General features: G+C 32.2%; 1 protein-coding gene across 10 annotated transcripts in view; it reads right to left on the bottom strand.

The window, feature by feature from the left end:
- The window catches only part of LOC143232685 (E3 SUMO-protein ligase ZNF451-like), a 40,062-nt gene that overhangs the window by 3,212 nt on the left and 19,681 nt on the right, over positions 1–17,169 (bottom strand). Inside the window, exons 1-3 of one of the 10 annotated variants that reach the window (XM_076468417.1) lie at positions 8,401–8,514; positions 6,967–7,132; positions 2,532–2,721 (exon numbers count right to left, since the gene is read on the bottom strand). In XM_076468417.1, the coding sequence (XP_076324532.1) occupies positions 2,532–2,721; positions 6,967–7,085 (309 nt within the window). In that variant the 5' untranslated portion in view covers positions 7,086–7,132; positions 8,401–8,514. The other 9 variants (XM_076468414.1, XM_076468415.1, XM_076468412.1 and 6 more) reach the window with 9 other exon arrangements.

Below are 17,169 nucleotides of genomic sequence, written 5' to 3'. Positions count from 1 at the left end.
GACAACTTGTTTAATGGTCAGGAAGATAACCAGTTACTTCAAAAGAACTAGATTTTATGAAAATTTAAAATCAGTTACATAAATTCATGAAAGTTCCACAACTCAGGGTGGGAATTCAAGGGTTGTAGTACCTATATCCCATGTTGGTGGCTAGGGCTATCAAACTGCAATGTTTTATATATATATATATGTTTGATTGGATCCCAGCCCATAGCCATAAAGTGACACGTTTCAAACCACCAGAATCACAATGAGAAATTAAGCAACACCAACCGGATAAATTTTCTCTTCCACATGAAGACGTCCAATAGACAACATCCCAACTCAAAATTACAGGATCTTGTATACCATACTCAACCAAAGGAACAGAACTCATCCAGTCTGGAATTATGAACATTCATTCTTACTCCCCAGCCAAATGGGGAAGGAGTATTCCACTTGCCCCTGGAATTAGGAAAGGGAGATGGAACCTGTTCTCAACCAAGGACCTAGAATGAGACAAATCCTCAATCAGAATTATGATGAGGTCATGGATCTCCTTCTATGAATGGTATTTGAATCTAACATTGATCAAAAAGAAAGGCTATGTACTCCAATCTAGTGTCAAACCTTAATTAGAATTGAGTAGGTTCTTGCAGAGGCTGGTGCCATTCATACTGACTTCTGGGAAAAACATGCAAGGACCTGAGTAGGATGGCCTCCAAGTTTGCCCTTTTTTCCAAGAGTAGAAGACCACACTCAAATATTCTGGAGGAAAAGCCTCTGTCCATCACTCCAACAACTGGAAACTGGGGATGGTGAGGACTCCCAAGTTCCACTTGTAGAGTCTTGGGAATAATACACGTTGAGAAGTCCTGAGAAGCAGTGTTCTGTAAACTGTGCAATAGGTGAACCAAGTTCAATTCGTTTAATCTGAAGATCAGAAGAAATGAGCTGGATCCCATTTAGTTTCCCAGTGGTGGTCCATAATAATATGGTAATTCCATCCAGTAGGTACGTAGATGGTCTCATGGAACACTCCATTTCAATAGAGCCTGTTTTAACCTGTAGTAATTGCAATGAAAGTGATTCCTACCATGAAATGGAAAACAGAAAGCATACCTGCCTGTGCAACACTCTCCACAGAGTGAGATCTGGTAAAGAATAAAGGTAACCTGGAAGTAAAAGAGTATATGATTGAGGAAGATATGCACCTCTGGTTCAAGTATAACATATGTGGTCAAAATAATTACAGGAGTCACAAACCCTCAGACAAGGAAACTGCCAGATCATTTAATGAGGCGAGAAAGTGTTAGTAGTAGTCCACATATGATGCCTACCAGAGGGAAATTCAACAGGTTGGCTAATGACATACAGATAAGACAAATCTGGCAAAATGTAACACACACAAAAAATTCCTCTTCTGTAACAATAATCCATTACAGGTTACGTGAATCAATTTGTGAAGCAACCTTGTTACAGTTATGGGAGATAAGTCATGGGAAATTAAAAAATCCTAATGAATGAACAATCAATTTCTAGTACTTAGAAATGAGTTAGTATGAGCCATGTAACACCCAAAGGCTCTGCCAGGACACAAAAATTATCAGAATCAGAGGAGTCTTTAAAATGAGAAATGGCTGGCAGATGAATTGGTGAGAAAAATCCTTCCCCTTTCCTAGCTGTCAATCTTGGGAAGAAAATGACTATCAGGTAAAGCAGGACAAATGTGGAAAGACAAAAAGGCCAAAACATAGATTGCAAACAACTCTGATAAACAACATTAACAAGCCAACAAGAACAAGAAAAATACAATTTCTGAGGAAGGTTAAACAAAAAATAAAAAACTAAAGACTCAAAGGGAAGATGAGACAAAGCATGTTAAACAACTATAAAATTCCAATTCAAAAAGTGAAAAGGTCATTTGGGCCAAAGAACACAAAAGGATTTAAGTAGACCTGATAGAACTGGAGATTTAAAAACCTGGTATTTGTTATACCATAAACAGTGGATAATAATGCCTTATATTACAGAAGAAACGTGTGTGTTTTTTAGTGCAAAGCCACATCAGGCTATCTGATGAGCCTGCTGAGGGAAAACAAACCCCTGATTTTAACATTGTAATTCCCTAGACTTACTGGTGTGCTAGTGGAGAGCACAGAAGAAGCAAGCCCCCTCTAAAATACTTAAGTCATAAAAGTGATACAGTAGATTCTTAGGATGAAGAGGGTTGAAAATTCTTTTAATACACCACTGATGATCAGTATTCCATTTCTGTTAATAGTTACAGTCAGTCTATGGAGAGATTAAGTTAAATACACGAAATCTTAGAAGTTAAGTTATACCACAACTTCATTTAATCTGTCACATTAAATAGAAGTTAGACTGCTATTTCAATAATAAAGATATCTTAAAAAGCTAAAATCATCTGTAACACTTGGACATAAAATTCCTACAAAAATAAGCTAGGCCTTTCTTACTTTGCATTTACACAGCTTAACTTAAAAAGATAATAGTAGCAAAATTTGAACTATGAAATACTTTGTACTTACTAATGGTTTAATGGCTATAATTGCATCTCCACCAGTTGTCCCAAACTTGGGATGATGAAATATTCTTTCTTCCTGTAATAGTTTCTTCCAGATCTTGTTAGTTGGTGTTTTAAATTGATAATTATGGTCTCCACAAAACAAAAAAATGAAGACAGATACAGGAAAGGGTCTTGAAATTAACTTGAAGAAGCTTACAAAAAAAAATTTTAGCTGCATTTTCCTTCTGGTTTTCTTATGGATGTAATCAGGAAAAAGTTCACATTAACTCAATATAAAACAATAAAATGATTTTCTTTAAGTTTGACATACCATGCAATCCATATTCTGTGTTTAGAAATAAAAGCTGTCCTATAAACATCATTTTGATGAAACAAAAGTAAGGAATTTTAATTAATTTTTTCAAAGAGTACCAGCTTTTATACATGATCAAACACAGTTCCTTTAAAGTGCAATGCTTTTTTAATATGTGCTACTTTAATTAAAATATATTCTGAGAAAGCATTGTAAATTATTATAAACATTTTAACTTCACCAATTTACTGTTGAAAAGTTGTTCTTCATTCTGAAAATACTCAGAAAATACATTGTACTTATTAACTTCATTATTATTATTTTTTTAAAAAAGAGTAACATACATTCATAAAATTTTAATTCACTCCAGAATTATGCCTATTGAAACTTGTGGTTACAAAAGATATGACAACAACAGGAATGATTTAATTTTACACACAGAAATATAGTCTCAAATATGTGTTCTTTTAAAAGTGTTTTTATTATTTCTCAAATACTTGTGAAAGCCATAAAAAATTTACTTTGATACATGTGTGAAACTTTATAGTATTGTTGCTGGTTAACTTGAAGTGATTGTGAAATAATTTTCACAGAAACCAAATAGTGACAATAGTTTTTAAATTCTTTGGGTTCATCTTCATCTTTGTTACTTCTGTTTTATAACTTTTTGTATAATTTCTTTCATTGTATAAGTCCATTATTATTTCCTGCATTAATTACATATTGAAAGATTATCATGATATTCTGTGGTCTATCTCAAAGTACATAAAACAAGTCTGTCAGAATGTTACAGGTTTTGTTTTTATTGACACATTACAACTTTTCATTACATGTATCTATTACCTCAATATAGAAAGATAAAGGAAAACTTATCAATGCTATTATGCATGTAAGAGAGCATAACAGCATATTATGACTTCAGAAATAATATATGATACATCAATAACTCTGTAATTAAGAACAGAGAATAGGAATTGTCATTAAACATTTTTTTTTAATTTTATGAGAATTACTGTCCATAAAACTTCTGAAGAAATCTATATATGTGTATCGGGACAGTGTCGTATGAGGGTTCAGCATTTGAATCTTGTAATTCTTAGCAGACATATTCTGTATAGCAAAAAATTTATTATGGGAATTAACTTAATAGAAACTTAGGGATGAAATAAGAGATAAACTTTACATTTCAGAAACTGCCTTCACAAAGCTTTGGAGTCTGATAAAAGATACATTGTAGGATCATTTACTGATGTTCAATTGTTTGTCAGACAAACAACATGGCTTTACAAAGGGAATATCTTGCTTTATATCACTATTAACTCTATTGAAAATGTTACTTACATAGACAAGGATAAAAGTGTATATCTTGTTCATTTCAAATCTCAGAAGGCTTTTCATAAGGTACCACATACAACATTGGTGATATTACCATAGTTCAAGTAATGAACAAACTAGTAAAATGGCTCAAAAACTGACTGGATCTACCTAGACTAACATTAGAAATGCTGTCCCTCAGGAAACTGTGGTGGGTCCAATGTCATTCCTCAGTTACATTAATTAAAACAATAACTAAACAATAGGGAAAGCAGTTAAATTTGTTCATGATGTAAGAGTCTTAGATCTGGCTGGTAATAATAAGGATGCTATAATTTTACTGGGGCCCAAGCTGGTTAGCTGAACATGTTACATGCCATTTAACTATGATACATTTATGTGTAAGGTTATGAATATGTGAACCCTTTAAATTGTGAGGATAAGAAAAAAGATCTTTTGTTATTGATTGATAACAACCTTCAAGACAGTATTATATTTCTGTTGTGTAGAGGGAAACATTGATTATAAATCTATAAAATGATATGCTTCACTACATGTCACCAATTTGGTGGAATATTGTGTGAAGTTTTTGTCTGACTTATAACGATTGCTACATTGGAGAGGGAACTAAAAGGATGGCTATTACGATAATTCCAGGTGTGAAAGAGTCATTATATACATATGTTGAGATGCCTTTTGCCATGAAAAATGTAGCCCTTAATCATGTTTTTTCTCATTTTAAATAGTATATTATGGAAGGTAGATGGGTTCTTTTAAGCTATTTTAACAGCAGACATTGTAATATTAAATTCACAGCCAAACTCTAACAACATCCATTCTTATGCCTCTTTATTCGTAATGAAGTTGGTAAATTTGAATGTATAACTTTTCAAAAGACTTTCATTGGTTTGTACTCCAACTTTCCAGTTTTATACTATTGTCTTTTAAGAAACACCTAGTTAAAATACTAATTCATAAGACATGTAAATCAACCAGTAAGTATGTGAATTTTCATAAAGATGTAGAGAATATTAAAAAACATTTACAAAAAAAACCTTTTCAATAGGTATTATAGATCATGTCATTGAAGCCTTTTCATAAGATAAATTTTTCTACATAACCTAATTGGAATTTTACTAAATAAAACATTTCTTCAATCTTGCCATATACAAGATAACAAGCTATTTAGTTTAGCAACAAGTTACACGAACACCCCCAGTTTGAATTCAGATGTTAAGTCTATACACAGATTAGAGGTTTTTCTTCAGATATAAGGATCAAATACCTGTCACCAAAACTACTAGTGTGATTTATGAATATAAATGTCCTAACCATATTTTAGGTCCCACTGGATACACCATAAGATGGATAACAGTTCACAAACAAAAAGATACAAATTTAAGATAATTTTCAAGCATCTAGAAATGTGCTGAATGAGTGTAATGAGCCTGTAAACACAGAACAATTAAAGGGTGATCTAATTAATGAAAAATATAACATATTAAGATAATTTTGTGATGAATCCTGTAAGCAATGAAACTAGTTTGTAAATATAAGAAATGAGAAATACAGAATCCAGCTGCAGTTTCATTTCTCCAATAGGAAGATAAATCTGTGGAATAAATTGTCATAAAGTGGCTGTGACTTTATAAAAATTTAAGAAAATAGTTGATGAATACCTGGGGAGCCATGGCACATTTTAATGATTAAATTTCTGTTTATTGTGGGGTGCTGTGAGTAAGGGCATCTTTTATGGACCAAAAACCCCTTGATATCCTATAATTTAAAATGTTTTTGATTATTATAAATCTTTTTATCACTTTTCGTTCCAATTATAAGTTTTCACTCTCATACGTTGCCTTGTTTATCAACTTGTTTGTTTATGATCCCTTAGATTATTCATTTTAATTATTTTGTTACCAGTATTATCTGTTTTGACTAGTCTATCTTCTATGCAAGTGTTCAAAATTGTTTCCAAGACTTGTAACTTTTCTGTATTGTTTCTACCTGAAAAAAAATAAGGGAATCTGGTTTCTATCACATTACAATGGTCATAATACTTGAAAGTTGAATCTCAGTAGTTCAGTTGGCAAGAGAATATTTAACATGAGACAAGGGTCCAAGGTTTAATTTTTACTGCAGCAGATTTTCTAATATGTCTGGAAAAACATTACCTTTTATGCCCAATTACTGGTTCTACCACCCTTAAGATAGGGCTGAAGGGATGATAAATCAAACCATTTGTATATATGCTTGGCTCAACAGTTAGACTGGTATGCTGCATGTATAAGATTGTGTTTGTTTTGTGGCTTCTTTCAGGTTGTCAGATGCTGGGTTTTGTCATGTATTTACAGAATAATTTACCAGGATGTGTTATGTGTTTTCTCTTGGGAATAAAGCTTGTTTGAGTGAAAATGGTATAATGTGATGGTCAAGATGTTTAAAACTCAGCTGGTAAAAGCACTGGTATGAGTCAAAGGTTCAAGCCTCATTTAGAATAGTATTTTACAATCCTTATACCTTTACGTTTTAAAGAAACAGCATTAAAACATTAAGCAATATAATTTAAAACAAAGTTACTCTGATATTTCAAATTTTGTATTTACAAAACAATACCAAAAAACTTTAGTGTTTTACACAACAAAAAGTAACATTGTTAAGATCCCCTCGATTTTTATAAATTGGAACTTCAAATATTGCATTTGCATGTATGGTCAAATAATCTTCATGAATGGAAAAATACACTTTATAAGAAAAGGATTCAAATATTAAGTAGTCTACAGTAGGTACTTATATAGCATTTTCTTCATATATATCATAACAAGCCTACCTTCTAAATTGATTTAAATCAATAAACAATAGATGATCATAATTTTTCAGTTCATCAACTCCAGGATATGTTTTTTTGACAACCTGCTTCTTCTTCTTCTTTTTAGATGTTCCTTCCATACCACTGTTAAATTATGTAAATTAACAGTTGAGAACAATCTGTGTTTCTGAAAATATATATTTACCTCAGTGAAGCAGATTGTAGACAATGTGCATGAGAACATCAACAACTAAAAAATAAAACTCAATTTTCCAATCCTGTTTAAATATTCACATATGCATTTTTTTATTTCTACATAATAATTTCAGTTTTTCAACATGCATGTGTCATGTCGATTTATTAACCAAGGAATAAACAATTCCACAACCTAATTATTTACGTTTTTTCTCATGACTGATATTATTCTGTAATTGAAATTCCGACGTCTAAACTTTTTCAGTTTTGTAAAATAAACAAACATATAACTACCACATTTACAGTAAACACAAAATATATTTCGTTATTGATCATGAATATAACAGCCACAAAATTCGTCATTGCTAGTCGCACTAGTCACGTACTGAAACAAGTTAACCTAACGTTAACAGCGAATAAGGTACTTTTAAAAAAACTATACATTTTACAACCAAAATATAAAATTCATTCAAACACATACACAACAACCTTTGAAAAATTCACTGGATTTTAAAAATATTGCATACAAAGCAATTAATAGTTGTGATAAAGAAGCTTACAAGTAAACATATGATAAAAAACATGTACGATAAATATATTATTAAAAAGCAGCGTTCTAAGTTGTTATTCTTTTAACTAACTTCGAGTTTTCCAACTTCAAATGATATTCAATTTTCAAAGTATTCTGAAGAATTTTATTTTATTTTGTTATTTAGAGCATGTTTTCCATTAAATTAACAACATAAAAAATAGTAGTAACCATTAAAACTAATTAAAATAATAAACATTGACTTTTAACGTTAGTAATTACAACGATTAAAGTATAAAGGCTAGTACTACTAGAAATTGAAGCAATAAAATATAAAAGTTCAACTTTAGAACAGTAAATTTCACATTTTCACTAATTCAGGAGCTTTCTTAAAAGTTACAAATTACAGAATAAATGGCATTCACAATCCACTTTTTCGTTAGGATTGCACTAAATTATTTTAACATGGTAGAAATTTGCATTTTTTATTTTCTTTTTATGTGACTGAAACTCAAGAGAATGATCGCAATGAACTTCTGACAATTTTTAAATTTTTTCACGTAGTTTTTAGACTGAAAATGTAACGGAGGTATCACACACACATTAATCAAAGCCGAGTTGAAAAATATGTTCCTTGCACTGGCACGTAGTCCTAATCATTACCTATAATACGAGCCTTAATTGTATATATATATTGAGTTATCTTTTTTTATTTATTTTTTTTTACTTACCTCAAATACGAGTACACTATTAACGCTGATAGCCTCGTGTAGCTTTGCGCGAAATTCAAAATAAACGTTTCCACCGCAACCGCCAGAAATTGTAATATTAAGTGTGTTTTTTCTTATAACAAAGCCACAAAGTGCTATCTGCTCAGCCCACCGAGGGGAATCGAACCCCTGATTTTAGCGTTGTAAATCCGGAGACATACCGCTGTACTAGCGGGGGGCTGTAATATTAAGTGAAACCTTACTATACAAAACCAATAAATTTAAAATACCATACTAGACAACCATAAGGAAAGACAGACTAAATAAACAGGATAAAAACAGAGTAATGTTGTTGCTACACGAAACAAATCTATCAGTTACTGAAATTCATATCAGCAGCAACAACGAACATATTACTACCAAAATCCTGTTAAATAATCGTTCTACCGTCACAATAGCAGGAATTTATTGCTCACCCACAAAACAAATAGACTTAAATTTAATTAACAAAATATTTTCCAACAATCAAAATACCATTTTAATCAGAGATTTAAATAGTAAACACATCAACCTTGGATGCAATTCAACAAATGCAAATGGAAGACTTCTCCTACAATTCATAGATGAACACAACATACAGTCATGTGAAAAAGTTAGGACACCCTATGAAAGCCTGTGTATTTTTGTAACATTTTTAAATATATAGATATCTAATCTCAATTTTAACAATACTGAGAGATTATGGGAATATAACTAAACAATTAAAACTGAAGAAAGAGATTCTTCAAGATCTTCTGAAAATGTAATTCTACAAAAATGCATATTCTAACTGAAGAAAGAGGTAGGACAACCCCACATTTATTCCCACTTAAAGTGGCTCAACTCACACACAGATGTGTCACACCAGGTGCGCATGATTAGAAGATCGTTACTCAGCATTTTAAATGAGGCTTGCCCTATTTAAACCTCAGACATTTAGTTTGGTGTGCTTCTGACTGTTGAAGTGAGAGTGAGCACCATGGTGAGAGCAAAAGAGCTGCCTGAGGCCTTCAGAAACAAAATTGTAGCTGCTTATGAGTCTGGTAAGGGATTTAAAAAGATCGCAAAAGATTTTGAAATCAGCCATTCCACTGTTCGGAAAATAGTCAACAAGTGGAGGGCTTTCAAAACAACTGCCAACACACCCAGGTCTGGTCGTCCAAGCAAGTTCATCCCGAGAGCGGACCGCAAGATGCTAAAAGAGGTCTCCAAACACCCTAACATGTCATCACGGGACCTACAGCATGCTCTGGCTACTGTTTTTGTGAAAGTGCATGCCTCTACAATCATAAAGAGACTGCACAAGTTTAATTTGCATGGGAGGTGTGTAAGGAGGAAACCTTTGCTCTCCAAGAGAAACATCAAGGCCAGACTGACGTTTGCCAGAGAGAATGTAGACAAAGACCAGGACGTCTGGAATAATGTTCTTTGGACAGATGGGTTCAAAATTGAATTATTTGGACACCAGAACAGAGGACATGTTTGGCGTAAAACAAATGCAGCATTCCAGGAAAAGAACTTCATATCAACTGTAAAGCATGGAAGTGGAAGTGTCATGGTTTGGGGCTGCTTTTCTGCAGCATGACCTGGACAGCTCACAATCATAGAATCCATCATGAATTCTACTGTGTATCAGAAGGTGCTTGAGGATCATGCGAGACCATCTGTACGAAAATTAAAGCTGAAGCGGACCTGGACCCTGCAACACGACAATGATCCAAAACATACCAGTAAATCCACCAAGGACTGGCTGAAAACTAAAAAATGGAGAGTCCTGGAATGGCCGAGTCAAAGCCCAGATCTTAATCCCATTGAGATGCTCAATCTACTCGTTGGAAATTTTTGTGTATGTACCATCTGATAAATTAGTATTAAACAAACACAATATATATATTACTCTTAAATATTGTAGATTATTTAATGATTATGAATCATACATTGATAAGCGTTCCACATGATGAAGCTTCCTAAGTTTATAAATAGTACGCTTGCGTATGTTTATCGTGAACTTTTTTGGAAATTTCTCAATCAGTTGCTACAAATCTCATATCATTAGAAAGGCCTTTATCCGAAGAGTCCGAATTGCTTATTAGCTTTTTCAATAAGAATCACTTTTCTTCTTTTTTGTATAGTCAAACATTTTAATGCAATAAGTATGCTACACAATGGTACAATGTCGTTGTCATCACGTGACGAATGACTTCCATTTGAATTTTAGTCTTTTTGTTTGTTTGCAAAACATTTCACACCAACAACACTTAACTCCCGTGTAATTTTATATGAAAATTATATGAAAATTATATAAAAATTATATATATATATATAAATGAACGTTACACTAAATAAAATTACTATGGGATTTATCGATTTATTTAATATAAAGAACTCATGCGTAATTCGTTCAAAACTATACCGGAATTACTTTGTGAATATGCATTCAGGCGTTTCTGCATAATCAGCTAAGTATTTCTTCATTACATTTTTACACTTGCTTTACTTTGCAATAAATAAAATTCTGTTCGCTCATAACAGTTTCATACTATGTACGCCATCATAAATAATATTACTTTATATTATTGTTTACCTTCCATGTGGTTTTATTAAATAAAATTACGCTTGTGAGAGTTTGTTTGTCCGACAACGTAATCTTTCAAAACGATAGATTATCATTTATAGATCTAACAAATACTGCCAGCAGAAAGCATAGCTTAAATTGCTTGCATAAAAATGATTGAATAAGAGAATTTTAACTGAACTGCATGTAAACTACCCAACTGTTTTTGCGGCTAGTATTCAATGATTAATATATATATATATATACATACATATATATGTATATATATTTCAAACTCTCAAGTAAATGAATGAATTGTAATGTTTTGAACAAAAACTAATTTATACTATACCTTTTCTGTTGGGAGAGAAAAAACGAAATGCGTATTACCATTATTGTAACTGATTACATTAATAATAAAATATTTAAAAAGTACATTAGTCAATTGTACTAAATCTCTTAATTCAAAACAACTATCTTAAACAGAAAGGGCCCGGCATGGCCGGGTGGTTAAGGCACTCGACTCGTAATCCGAGGGTCGCAGACTCGAATCGCCGTCACACCAAATATGCTCGCCTTTTCAGCCATGGGGGCGCTATAATGTGATGGTCAATCCCACTGTTCAGTGGTAAAAGAGCAGCCCAAGAGTTGGCAGTGGGTGGGTGATGACTAGCTGCTTTTCCTCTAGTCTTACACTGCTAAATTATGGACAGCTAATGCAGATAGCTTTCGTGTAGCTTTGCACGAAATTCAAAAACAAACTAACTAAAACGGAAAGAAAATTAAAATACACAGTACATCCAAATACTACACTTCCTAAAATTCCTGTCTTTCCTCCCACAGGCTTGTTTATACTTAATAACTGTTACGTACTATACTTTACCACGGACGAGCTTCCTATTTATTATGTTACGAACTTGATGTATTACGATTTCAAATAGCCGTAAAATTTTAATTTTAATTTAGAAGTTAATCAAATATTAACATGTATAGCTTTTACGATATTTGCCAACAAGACTGATATACACATTGTCTTTTTATAACACAAATAAATTTTAATATACAAATATAAAAAACTACAGTTTATAATAACGGGTATTACTAATATTTATTACAAATAATAATTTATATACAAAAGTTTCACAAAGTTACAGACAACATTGAGTCTTATATCCAGTCGAGAATTGAATATTTTATCGACGATTCAAGTTCACGACAAGTAAATTAATCCTGAGTTGATATTATTACACCTTGTTTAAGCTAGCCAGCTTGACTGGCCTCACACCCTTGACTTTTTACCGACAAATATATTTAATGTTTTTGCAGTTAATTCACTGAAGTTGAACTGTTTGCAATTTTCAAAATCTATAAACGTTCCTGGTCCGATTTTGTGCTTTTCTGATTAATGGTCGTTAATCACAATTATCACTTCCAAGGCCTATAGCACACTGACCGTAGCTGACAAATAATTACAATAACTCTCTTTTCGCGTTTCTTTATGTAGTTTAAGAAGAGTTTCTAGAATGTTAAAAAAACACTATAGCATTTTTGTAAAATAAATATTGATGATTCTTACTCTCAAAAATCTATAAATTTAGAGAACAGGCGGTACTTGCGCAATACACATCCAACAATTTACGTCACATACATCAAACTGAAACGCACATATGTATTAAAATAAACGTATAACGGTAAATCCGATGAACAATTAACTTCAATTTAACTATCAATGAATTTAAATTCGCACAGAAACTAATAGAATGACTAATCACTTACAAAGCACGTGAACACTACTTTGTATTACAATTTTTGTAATAAGGTACTGAATAAATTGAAACATTGCAATGTGAATTATTTTACTGTTATAATAGTACAGTTAATTTGTCAATAGGTTTACTACTCTGTTTGCCATCTAAGGTTGGCAAACTAAGCAAGTGTGTATTTATGCACTTGGTTTTGTTTGTAAATGTAGACACCCCTTCTCTACAAAAATAATCTATCTTTGCTACATCTAAAAAGTAGGAAAGAAATATGAGTACAGTCAATCCTTTGTCATAAACATTTAAGAAACGTAGACCACCAATACATACAAGACAGGCTTGTCTCTTGGTCATGCACAACTCGATAAACCAATAAAAGAATAAGTATACTTGCATGTAACTACAGGTTACAGTTGTTTTCGCTAGTTATGGGTGCACTAACCTAGAAGTGGACTGTTCGAACTGATCTAAACTTGGATTTTCAACGGAAAATTTATAAAATGAATAAAGCTGTTGTTGTCGTTTTGAATTATGTACAAAGGTACATAATGGGCTATCTATGCTCTCTCCAACACATGTATCGAAATTCGGATTTGAGTGGTGTGGCTACGTAGACAAACTGCTGTACCAATGGGGGGCGTGAGCAAAGTTCATCATATAATAACAAAATGTAAAAGAAATAAATTCAGTACAAAATTGTGGGTAGTGATTTGTGGGAGGCAAAAGCAGATCTGAAACGATGTTTTCACAAGCCTTTAATTCTGAATCTATAATGAAAAAGCCACACTCCCGCTACATTAGTGGTTACTGAACTTATAACTTAAAAATCAGGTTTAGATAATAATGGTGAGATCAGCACAAATATCCCATTGTGTAGATTTGTGTTTAGTAACGAACAAACAAACTGGCAATAGACAAATTGAGAGTAATGTACAGTTAACGTGATTCTATCACAAATTTGATGATTGGCTTCTTTAAACACTGTACATTGAGTAAATCAAGAAATAAGGCAATTAAAAGAGAAATATATAGAATTGAAAAATATAAGTTTTGAATTTAGATAAGTTAAAAGAAATTTAGTAAGGAATCAAAATTTCGAAAAAAAATTGGAATACGATAAGAACCAAGAAAAAATGTACATGAAATTGTAAAACATTCTTATTAAGATAAATGAAGATGACATAAAGTCTTTCTCTGAACTATCAATTGTAAAGAGAGAGAGAATGAAACTATAAGAGTAAAAGTTAAGTCTATAGTAAAGAAATAACTGGCTTGGACAAAACAGAAATGAAAATTATCTTGTAAGGAATACTGACACAGATTCAAAATTTGAGGATTGTTTTCTTTTAATTTTGCGCAAAGATACACGAGAACTATCTGCGCTAGCCGTCCCTAATTTAGGAGTGTAAGACTAGAGGGAAGGCAGTTAGTCATCACCACACACCACCAACTCTTGTGCTACTCTTTTACCAATCAATAGTATGATTGATCATCACATTATAACACCCCCACGGCTGAAAGGGGCAAACATGTTTGGTGCGACGATGATTCGAACCCGCGACTCTCATCTTATGAGTCAAACGCCTTAAACCATCCTTCCATGCCTGGCACCAAAATTTGAGAAATGTATAATTAACTTAATTGATCATTTAACGTTTACATTAAAACAGTTATTATATGAAAAAATTAAAAACATATACATTTCAAACTTCTGTGAGCAAATAAGAAAAACAATATTTAAGTTTTATTATTTTGAGACGATGTTTAAAATTCCAGGCTGAAATTTTAATCAAATCTGTAGTCCATGAGAAGAAAAGGGATAGGAAAGGTAACGCAGCCGACACATAGAGCTCTCAGATATGAAGAATGTTGATTAATTATTGAAAATGCTGTTCAATCCTGCTTTTTTTCAAGTTTCTGCATAATATTTTTTATATATTACTAACATCTAGACTAGAACTCCGTTGATAGTTAATCTGTGAGTTTTTTTTTTTAAATTTTACTAGGTATAAGAGGTTTCTGAAAAAAGCATTTTTTCTCTAGTTTTCTATACGATCTTTACAAAAAAACAAATAAATAAGTTATACAAAATTCAAGACACTGACCATACATGTTTCAAAATGAAGCCGCTTTATTAATGTCATAAAGTACAGGTGTGTTTTAACTTGTTTTCTTTAGATATCTCTCAAGGGGTATAATGCTAGAAATCGGGTTTCGTTACCCATGGTGAGCAGGGCACAGTTTGTTTCGAATTTTGCGCAAAGCTATACATGAGTTGTCTGCATTAGTTATCCACAATTCAGCAGTATTAGACTGGGCTAAGGTAGAGCAGAGATAGCTCACTATGTAGCTTTGTATTTAACTATAACCAACAAACCTTTATATAATTTTATGTCTTTATAATGATATTCTTTGTTGAAACAATTGGCTGTAATGTAATTCAGTACTGAATAAGTGATTACAATAATGAATGCCAACTGAAATTTTAAGAACATTTTCAAATAATAAATTTTGGTTAATATAAAATGTTGTTTTATTAGAAGTTACAGCCCTTACAGCAAAAAAGAATATTTCTAAACCAGATGCGACGTTTCGAACACTGGTGTAGTCATTTTCAAGTACTTAAGATGTGCACCTACTTGTGTACTTGAGAGTGATTGTACCAGTGATCAAAGCGCCAAACCTATCTTTAAAATACTTTTCCTTACTGTAAAAAGTTGTAACTCACAATAAAATACTGCTTATAATAATTAAGCAAGCTCAAAACGAAACTATTAATATAGAACGTTACGTCGAGCTCAAATGTCTATAAGTTTATAACATTCATTCTTTCAGTTTGTAAACATTTACGATCATTCCTTTTATACACCCATATTTGTTGTCCATTTGTTGGCAATCGAATTATGGATTTTAGCGTTGTAAGTCTGTAAACTTACAGATGACCCAATAGAAGATGGTGTATTAAAATATATCCAATTTTTACAACTTTACAACTAGTCCGTTGTTTTTGTCCACTTCATCGTGTCTTAGACGATGTTCAACAAAATCGATCAATATATTTGATAATTATAGGCTTACATTCTTATCAATCAACTTTTCAAGAAACCCAATAATTTTGATCAGAGGCCAGTGTGTCCTTCATTTTATAAAACATCTCTATTAGAGTAAAACAAGAAAAAATCAAGTTTAAACAAATATATCTTACCCTTCACTCGCAATAAAACAGTGACAGAGCCAGACTTATTAGTATTAAAAAAAAACAACTCATGTTAAGTCATGTCACGGTGAATTTACTAAGTGTCCATTACACTGCCGAGAATGACATTTACACGAAACTAGTAGCTGTAAACTTTCAAGGGTTATTTTATTACCTCAGCAGGAAGTGACTGTACTCCCATGGTGATCACTCAGTTCTTTGATATCGCCCTCCCAATGCCACAGTGGTATGTCTGCGGACTTACAACGCTAGAAACTGGGTTTCGATACCTGTTGTGGGTAGAGTACAGATTGTACATTGTGTAGCTTTGTGTTTAGCTTAAATACACACACAAATATCGAAACAATAAACGTTATTGACACCTTAAACGCTTTTTTGTCATTGTCATGTTTCTAGAGTGACTTGACAATTAATATTAAAAATATATATATATGCTAAAGAAAAACATTAAGATATTTTTATGTTAGTTACATTCATTTTATATACAATAGTTTTCAAACGTCGTTTGCTGAACAATTTATATTAGTACTGCAGTATGAAAGACAGTGCTAATACATTAGTCTGGCAACCGTAACTGTAGGTGATATTCGTCAACAAACGTAATTAGAGTTTAATGTCTGATTAACAAATATATATATATATATATACTAATAAACCAGATAAAGGAAAATGGTAAAATAATACTCTTATATACAACATGATATTATTACCACAAACTGCACCAACTAGAAATAAAATGATCTATTTTTGGATGGACTATAACGGAGTATCTCGAAGCAATGAAATATGTGATTTAATGCGGAAAATTACCAAACATTTGTGCCTTTATGAAGAGTTACACTTTCCTTCTCAACAAAAATAATATAAAGTTATATAATACAAGACGTCTTATAGTAATATTTATTTTTTGTTTGTTTCGGAATTTTCGCGCAAAGGGTTGTTTGTGCATATCAGTCCCTAATTTTGGACCGATAAACTAGTGATAAGTTGATCTAGTCAATGGCATCCACCCACTCAACTAAATATTTAGAATACTTTTCTCTGACCGATTAATGAGATTTGACCATCAGTTTTATATTACACTCAAGATCCCGAAATGTAAAGCCAATTTCTATGATAAGTGACAACGAACCATAAACCCTCAATTTCATATTCAGAGCACGATAACCATTAGACCATGCCAAACAGGAAACATTTAGTAAAAAATCAGATTGAACAAA

This window comes from Tachypleus tridentatus, chromosome 11 (genome assembly GCF_004210375.1).
Source record: "Tachypleus tridentatus isolate NWPU-2018 chromosome 11, ASM421037v1, whole genome shotgun sequence".
Taxonomy (NCBI): Eukaryota; Metazoa; Arthropoda; class Merostomata; order Xiphosura; family Limulidae; genus Tachypleus; species Tachypleus tridentatus.
Note: the sequence above shows the minus strand (reverse complement) of the source record. Positions and strands in the feature narration are given on the sequence as shown.